The sequence below is a fragment of the Carlito syrichta genome, unplaced genomic scaffold (genome assembly GCF_000164805.1).
Source record: "Carlito syrichta isolate Samal-C Ts95f unplaced genomic scaffold, Tarsius_syrichta-2.0.1 Scaffold77462, whole genome shotgun sequence".
Classification (NCBI taxonomy): domain Eukaryota; kingdom Metazoa; phylum Chordata; class Mammalia; order Primates; family Tarsiidae; genus Carlito; species Carlito syrichta.
Genome location: NW_007021558.1, coordinates 37,538 through 46,006, shown reverse-complemented (window position 1 = coordinate 46,006; position 8,469 = coordinate 37,538). Strand labels below are relative to the sequence as shown.

Below are 8,469 nucleotides of genomic sequence, written 5' to 3'. Positions count from 1 at the left end.
CAGTAGTTTGGGAGAGTGCTGGTACAGCCTGGCCGCTGGCAGGCTTCCTTCCTTCCTCGGTCCCTTCCTTCCTTCCTTCCGGCTGAAGCTTTCTTTTGGCGCTCCCCCATCTTCCTGCCAGGGAAACAAGCTGGCCGCCCACCCAGCAGCTTGGGTGAGGCTGGTCATGCAGGCCCAGCTGGAGCCTAGCATGTTCTCTTGGTCGCTGGGTGCTGCAGCTGTGTGAATGGGAGTTCAGTGACTGAGAAACCCCTCTTCCTCTCTTTTGTGCCCTTGACAGGAGCGCCCCGTTGTGTGTGTGTGGGGGGCACCAGAATTCCCCCCTGAGAGGGTCTGGGCCCCCAGGGTGGTCTGGCAGCCTGTTCCAGAAACCTTCTCAGTCCACTTCTCCAATTCGGAATCTCCTGCCACCTCCTGGTCCCCCTGATTATAGGGAGCAACATGTTGGGGTGGCGAAGCTGGGAGAATCCAGGAGTAATTTCTCCCCTGGTCTTAAAGTACTTATCTTGTTCTCAGAGGCTGGGAAGATGGGTAGGTCCGTCTTCTCAGTTTGGTCTTGAGGTTTGGGCTCCCCGCTTGGCCTGGCCTCACTCTGGATATCCACAGGGTTGCCCTGGCCCTTCTTGGGTGGAGGTTTCCACAGAGCCAACTTGTGCAATCAGTGCTTCTCTCCTGTCCCTTCTGCCTTGAAGTCGGCAGGTGTGTCTCTGGGTTGGCCCTTGAGAGGAGGGCCCAGGCCTAGTCTAGGCCCAACCTGCATGGGCTAGGGTGAGCAGAACTGCTCTGCTGAGAGGGCCTGCCTGTCAGGCTTGGAAAGGGAAGAGGTTGGCTCAGATTTCCTCATCCAGGGGACAGTCAAAGTTAGGGTGAGGGGGCTGTGATGGCAGCCCCAGGGCATTCCCTGTGCCTAGCAGTGCCCTGGCAGGAGTGACAGTGACTGTCTAGCCTAGGGATAGTTGCCAGTTTCTGGGAGTATGCCTTTAGGCAGTTCTCATTTCTTGCCTTCTCTGTGCTTCAGTTTTCTACTCTGTCACAATAATTCAGTGACATCGGGACATGAAGGTGTTTTGCTGCCTCACATTGGCAGTCTCTTGGACACACTCTCCTGCCTGTCTTTTCTTGTACCTCTCACTGTTCCCTTCTCACCTGGGGATTTTACCTGGGCGGAGACCTAGGTTCCAGGTGTTTGACATCTGCACGTGAGTCTCACCCCACCCTCACCCTAGTCCTGGGAGTTTAATGACTGATAGAGCTGGTTTGCAGTGCTGATCTCTGCCAGTAGGTGCCGCCAACATCTGGTCCTGGAATTCCCAAAATTTGCATTTTCAAGCTCAGTGAAATGGTTTATTCCCAGGTCTCCAATGAGTCAGACAGGGCTTGTGTGGCGTCTGTACACCGAGTTATATGGGGTGCTAGTGGCAGCCAAACCTTCCCACCCTACTGTGGCACCTGGGGAAGGTGGGCTCCAGGCCTCCCCCTTGCACCTGTTGTCCCTGGGAGGGGCCCCCAGAGGGTGTGCCCAGCAGGCCCTGGCTACTGGGTGGAAATAGGCGAATGCTCCTGGAGCAGTGGATTGGCACAGGGTGGCAGAGCCTCCGTGTTCTGTTGATATGACTGTCTGGGTCCCCCGAGCCGCAGGTAACACGAGCTTTGGTCCTGGTCTCAACTGTGTCATCTGGTGTGGCGTCCTAAGGCCTGACGTGCCAGACTCTGTGCAGCCGCACCTGCTGGTGGGAGGCTTTGCACAGGGCTTCTTCCCATCCCGGCCTGGTGCTCAGTGAGTATGCACCCAGGACACGGCTGCTCCTGAGCTCTAGGGGGTCGAGGGTGCAGCCAGGGTAGGTTCCCTGACCTGGAGCACCTGGGTTAAGTCATAGCTGCCCTGTGTGCCCCTTGGTCCTGCTTGACTCCAGAAGTGTGTGATCGACATGAGGCAGGGCAGGGAGGGCCTGGAAGCCCATTCTGCAGCGGGGAAGGCTGAGGCCCAGAGAAGGAGAGTGAGTTGCCCAGAGCACCCAGCCTGTCAGGGGCAGGTTGGGGGCAGGGCAGTCTGTGCCCGTGGCTCCTGGCCGTGCTGCCTGTGTGGCTCTGGTGTTTCCTGGTTGTCTGATCAGGCCCATGGGCCATGGCCTCACCACCTGGGAGCCTCCTGCTTGGTAGAGCCTGTGCCACTCGAGCCTCCCGGGTGGGTGGGGGCCTTTGAAGTCTCTGAGATGAAAGGCTGGGGTGTGGGAGGTCCCAGCCTCTCCCCAGCCTCTGTGGGCTGCCTTCTCCATGCCTGGCACACGCCAGGCCCCTTCACAGAGCCACCCTGAAGCTCCCCGCCCACATGGGAAGTACCCCCTTCCAACTGTCTGATGTCTCTTGCCCCTGGGGCTCCGTGAGAGCCCACAGACTCCAGAGCCTGGAGTCGGGGTGTGTTGGCTACTACCAGCAGGCCCGGGCAGTGTGGTCTGGTGGTTCGCACCAGGCATTGGTGTGGGTCAGCCTATAGTGCCAGTAGTGCCCTGCCATAGGCAGCCCCACGACCCCACCCATAATATGGGATCAGCTTATCACACACCTCCTAACTCCGCATATTCACATCAGCTAAGGACTGGCTCGCTCCTGGTACTTAGTAGGTGTCCAAAATACCCGCTGTTGTTGCTTTTATTATTATTTCCAGACCTTTACTTTGGCCCCTGTGGAGAGATGGGCAGAGGGGCTGTCTGGTCCTGGCCCCTGGACATTCCTCCCTCTGGGGTGTTGAGGGTTGGAGCGCCTTTTCTTGCGTCTCAGTGCACTTTTCTTGCGTCTGCCTCAGGCCCAGACCAGAACCAAGGCCACATGGGGTCATGGGGCCTCGAAGGGTGCTCCAGGCACACTGGTCTGGCCTCGCACAGGCGTGAATCTGCGTCAGCTGGCGGGGCCACGGCAAGAGTGCCCGGGGCCTTCCGTGGACCCACCCGTGGCCTGAGGGAGCGGGCAGTGGGGTGGGTTTCCTGGCATGGGTTCTGGAGGCATGGTCCTGACCGCCCCCTGTGGCTTTTGTCTTGCAGATTTCTCCACCCAGGTGAACTCCTCGTCCCTCAACTCCCCAACGGGCCGGGGCTCCATGGCCGCCCCCTCGCTGCACCCTTCCCTGGGGCCTGGCATCGGCTCCTCGCTCGGCTCCCCGGGGCCGCTGCACTCGCCCATCAGCACCCTGAGCTCCCCCATCAACGGCATGGGCCCGCCCTTCTCGGTCATCAGCTCCCCCATGGGCCCCCACTCCATGTCGGTGCCCACCACGCCCACCCTGGGCTTTGGCACTGGCAGCCCCCAGGTGAGTGCCAGGCTGGGGCAGTGGGAAAGGGTGAGGCCTGGGCTGAGGGGTGGAGCCTGGAGCGGAGGGCTTGGCCTGGGCGTGGCCTGGATTGGAAGGTGGGGCTTACATGGGAGGCGGGGTCTGGACAGGAGGGTGGGGCCTGGGTGGGGTTGTGGGCTTCCTCGGCAGGGTGTCTTCCTCGCAGGGCACCCTGGGCAGTGAGGGCTGTCATGTCCCTGTTTGATCTGTGGGAATGAGCACGATGTGCCTCTCAGGGGGCTTCAGCCCAGGTCAGGCTGACTCTGGAGCCTGGACCCCTCAGGAATCTTCATCCAAGCATCCTCTGCCCTCCATGGTGCCCCCTCCTGTGCTGGCGGACTCTGCCTTCCATGGGCTTAAGTCTGCCTCTCTGGGAGTTCTGTGGCCTTACAGAGCCTGCTCCTGGGTCTATGCTTATGCCCTTGCCATGGTCTCTGTGTCCCTGGCCCCCAGGGGAGGTGTGTCCAGGCTCAGGGCATATGCCTCTCTCCTCAGGGACGCCTGGCCTCGGGCCCCATGGTGGCACGTAATGGCAGCTCATGCTCTGCAAATGCAGGGTTTGGTGGCCTTTTCTGCAGTTAGGGTCTGCTCAGATGCCTCTGCGGTATAGACTGGCTTTTGGGAGGTTGTTTCTGGATCAGGAAGCAGTTGGTATCCCACAGGTCCTGGCAGAATCCGGGGTCTTTCTCTGGGGGGTCCTGGGGACCTGGTCTGCGACCCCTTCTCACTCGGGCAAGATGTCCTAGGTCGGGTGGGGTGGCTCAGCCTGTAACCCCAGCACTTTGGGAAACTGAGGCTAGAGGATTGCCTGAGCCTGGGGGTTCAAGACCAGTCCGGGAAACTTGGTGAGACCTTGTCTCTACAATAAATCACAAAAACTAGCCGGGCATGGTGGCATGCGTCTGTAGTTCCAGCTACTTGGAAGGCGAGATGGAAGGATCGCCTGAGCCAGCAGGTCGAGGCTGCGGTAGCTGTGAGCATGCCACTGCACTCCAGACTGGGCAATAAGAGTGAGATTCCAACTCAAAAAAGAAAAAAAAAAAGGTGTCATAAGTACCTCTGGTCAAAACCCCTGTACAGTTGTCCCCAGCTCCCAGATCTCAGCCTGTGAGTGTGGCAGAGTGGAACTGGGTTTGCACCTGGCTGGCGGGAGCCTCCAGGGATTCCAACCAGGCTCTCCTGATCTGGGGGCTTCGTCTGTCCTTCCCACCTACATAGGGTGCTCCATCCTGCTCTGAGTGTCTCCGTTTGGCTTTAGCTGTTTGACCCCCCGTAGCTGCAGGCTCCTGCTAGAGAGCTTTGGTGCCTCCCAGGACGGCCCCCCAAATTCCCCCCTGTCCAGTCACATGGCGAATAACCACAGATATGTCCTGTGGACCCCCAGATCCCCTCTGCCTTCTCAGCCACACTGCCTCCAGGCAGCCCCCCTGCTCCTGGCCCAGGACCAGCCTGCTGGTGGGTCTGGAGTTAGCCCACTGCCCATCACCTGTCCTGTTTAGACTGGCCCTGGCCTCTCGAGCCCCACTCCCTGGAGAATCCTGTTGGCTTTCCTGACCAGCCTCCCCCCTGCCCCAGGGGGTATATGCAGAGCTGGGGTCCCTGTCTTAGATGCACTGTTCTCCGGCCCTCTCATGTCACCTGGCCTCCCAGAAACAGGCAAGAGGCCCAGGTACTGGCATGAGGGAGGCTCAGGCCTGGGCCTGGCTGTGCTATTTTTAACATAGCTGCCCCACCCCCATCCTTGCTGGCAGCAGGAGGACCCAGGAAGGTGTGGCCTCTGCCTGTCCCTTGACTCACTGGCCAGCACCTACTGGCTCTCTGAGCCCCACGAGGCCCTCGCCCGGACCCCCAGGCCTGCTGCCTGCCCTGGACACCCAGAGCTCTATTGCAGCACAGGAGTCTGGGTGTCGCAGTCTGGGGGCTGGAGCTGTGGAGTGGGGGTCTGGGAGGAGACCATGCCTCGGGCATGCCTCTTGACACCATGTAGCCCTTCTAGGGGCAGTGGTGGGGTAGTGCTGGGGGGAGGGAGGCTTCAGGGCTGCCTCTGGCCAGGGCTGTTGTTCCCCATGCACAGTGAGGCTCCTGGCATGTGGTGGGTGCTTGTCGAAGCCTGTTTGCTTATGAGCAAGTGGCGCAGGCCCCTTGAGGCTGATGGGGGCCAGGGCTGGGTGAGTGTGGGGAGCAGCCCCAGGCATTCACTACTGTCCTGTTGGCTGCCTGTCCAGTCCACCCGGGGCCTGTGGTCACGTGAGCGGCCTCTGGCTCCCAGAACCGTGGCTCCTTCCCTGGGGGCCGAGTCTAACTTCTGGGCTTCAATCGTTTCCCTTAGAAACCTGGGTTCCTCATATTGATGGGAGTGTGAGTGGAGTTTCGAGGGGCGTGCCCCCACCCCAGCCCCAAAACCACAACCGCAAAGTCAGAGTGGCTGGAGTCGGCGAGCTTCCCCAGCTTTTGTGGCCAGTGGGAGGCCTGGCACTCTGCCAAGCTCACCCGCTCAGGGCCGTGGTCGGGAGGGACATTGCTATCTCGGAGTCGGGGCTGCATGACCCTTCCTGTGGGGAAATGGAGCCTAGGGGGTCCCGGGGACTGGGGGCTCTCTGCCGGGACAGGACCTGCGGGATGTTCCCAGCCATCCCAGATCCTGCCTGGCCTCCTCCGCTTGCTGTGGGCTGGTTACGGGCGTTGGCTGAGTAGCCAGGGCCAGCTCCCTTGCAGGGGCGCTTCCCGGTGCCGAGGGTGGAGCTGGGTGCAGTGTCCAGGCCTCTGAGGACTCGCACAGCCTCCCGGGAGGACCTGCTCAGGGCTCCCTTGATGTCAACACCTGAGTGGGCATGAGGTGGGTGTGTCTGGAGGTGTGGGAAGCAGGCAGCACCAACACCAGGCACTTGCCAGTTAGGAGCTGAGTCAGAAGGGAACGTGGAGAGGGCTGGGTCGCCCCAGCCTCGATGGACAGCGAAGGCCCAGGGCCTCTTCTGAGAGCTCAGGGTACACTGGCGGGGGGCCCCCCTGAGTCAGGCTGTGGAGTCAGAGAGACAGGGAAGGAGGGAGGCAGGGAGGCTGGCAGCTTGCACGGACAGAAGGGAGGGGGAGAGGCCAGGCGTGGTGAATGTGGGCCGGCCAGCCGGGGAGACGGGCAGGAGACCTGGGTGGGGCATTGGGAGGTGGGAACCGAAATCTATGCCAGAGGCTGAAAGGGGAAATCGGATGGCCCCCACCCTGGCACGCACAGGATTTTCCAGGGCTGCTGGCATCCTGGGCCTCCCGGAACACAAGCACGATACACAGGGGGAGCTGGGCAGTGGGCAGTGGAGCGCCTGGGGGAGGGGTATCCCGAGGCAGAGCGAGGCCTCAGGGGCTGCCCTGTGCGCTCTTCCAGGTTCTTAGTGGCCAAGGCTGTCGCCTTGGTCCTCACGGACGGCCCCTGGCCCGCACAGCCTTGCTCGGGCAGTGGGGACTGTCCACTGGTTGCGCTCAGAGAAGCCCGGCGGGCGGCCAGGGCCTGCAGTGAGGATGGGCCCGGCCCGGGCTCTTTGGGGTGTCCAGAGCCTCTGGTCTCACTGAGGCCAGAGAAGACAGGGCTGCCCCAAAGTTCATCTCGGGGACCAGCTGGCCCCTGGCACTGACTCTGGGGGATGTGACTGTCTGCTCTGGCCCGTCCTGCCTGGAGCTCTTTCCCTGGTGAGAGCTGCTCTGGCTCTGCCTCAGTTTACGGAGAGCAGGGACCAGGCCCTAGGGACTGCACAGGGGGGCCGGGGGACAGAGCAAGGCCCCCTTCCCCACCCATGGCGGTTTGGGGCAGCCACAGAAAGAGGAAAGGTGTGCTCTCCTGCATGGTGCTGCAGTGACCTGGTCCTGCAGAGCTCTGACCTGGGCTCTCTACGTGGGGAAGGCCGGCAGCCCTGAGGCCACCTGGCTTGTGGCCCGAAGGCCTCTGCTCACATGTCCTCGCCTCTCCATGCCAGGGCTCGGGGTGCAGGTGCCCAGCAATTCCTGCCTTGGCTTCTGCTGTCCTGTCTCTGCCCTGACTCCGCCCCCGTGGCACCGACTTCGCTCCTTTGCCAAATCAGCCTTTGTCTACCTACCTCCCCTCTGGCTGGGGCAGCCCTGGGCCCTGGATGCCCCCTCCTTTCTCCTAGGCTCAGCTGTCTTCTCTGGGAGGCCCTGGTGCCTGCTGTGGCCGCAGTGTGAGCTGGCCTCTCTAAGTCGGCGATCAGAGAGCATGTGTGGGGGGTGAGCTCTGCTCCGAGCCGTGCCCAAGGGGCGACAGCTACTCTCATGTGAGCCCTCAGATGTGGGCGCTAACATGCCATCTTTGTACACATGGAAGCTTGGGCTCAGCTTAGATAATTTCCCCAAAGTCCCAGGAGTGTGGAGTAGCAGGATCTGCTGGGCTGTCCCCTGGGCTCGACCCCCACTTCTCTGCTTCCCGGCTCCTTGGGCTTGTCTGTGCAGGGTCCTGTCCCCAGGGGCCAGTACAGGGTCGGGTGGCCTGGACACGTAGTGAACAGGGAACAGCCTCCGCCCCGCAGAGTGGCCGTGGGTGAGCTGCGTCCCGCTCGGGTCCTCGGTCTCCCCCTCGGTGACATGTAGGGTCACACGCACCCTGGCCAGCCCCAGAGCTCCCCGAGGCTCGGCATCTGGGCTTTCCACACCGGGGCTGTGCGTGTGTGCCATGTTCCCGGCCCACAGCACCGCTCAGCACCGCTGGGGACCTCAGCACCGCTCAGCACCGCTCAGCACCTGCCCTGCGTGGTCCCTCCCTTCCCTGGGAAATGCACCTGATGCCTGCAGACTGGGAAATGCACCTGATGCCTGCAGACGTGAACAGGGCTTTCGGCGAGCCACAGGAGGGGCTGCCCTGTTGTGCAGTGGGTCCCCCTCCCCCCACCGCACTGAGCTGTCAGGGCTGGCCTCCTGGCTTCCCGCCGGAGGCCTGCAGGGACTCACGCTCTTGCAGAAACTCATAGCCCACCCAGGCCGGCCGAGGAAGGACCTAGAACCTGCTGGGTCTGGAAGGATCATGCCAGGTGCCCAGGCTGCGGGAAGGAGGTTTGGGGTGGTTTCTGCTCTGCTTGCTTTGGGCACCAGGCTCTTCCTGTCCTGCGAGAAAGAGGGGTGGGAGCTGGGGACCTGGGGAAGGAAGG

The 8,469-nt window shown here is 61.9% G+C and overlaps 1 protein-coding gene across 1 annotated transcript in view; it reads left to right on the top strand.

Moving 5' to 3' along the window:
- The first annotated feature begins 3,043 nt into the window (after positions 1 to 3,043).
- RXRA (retinoid X receptor alpha) overlaps positions 3,044 to 8,469 on the top strand; it is a 29,670-nt gene continuing 24,244 nt past the window's right edge. The window contains exon 1 of the mRNA XM_008054130.1: positions 3,044 to 3,304. Coding sequence (XP_008052321.1) covers positions 3,095 to 3,304 — 210 coding nt within the window. The 5' untranslated portion in view covers positions 3,044 to 3,094. The remainder of the gene's footprint in view (positions 3,305 to 8,469) is intronic.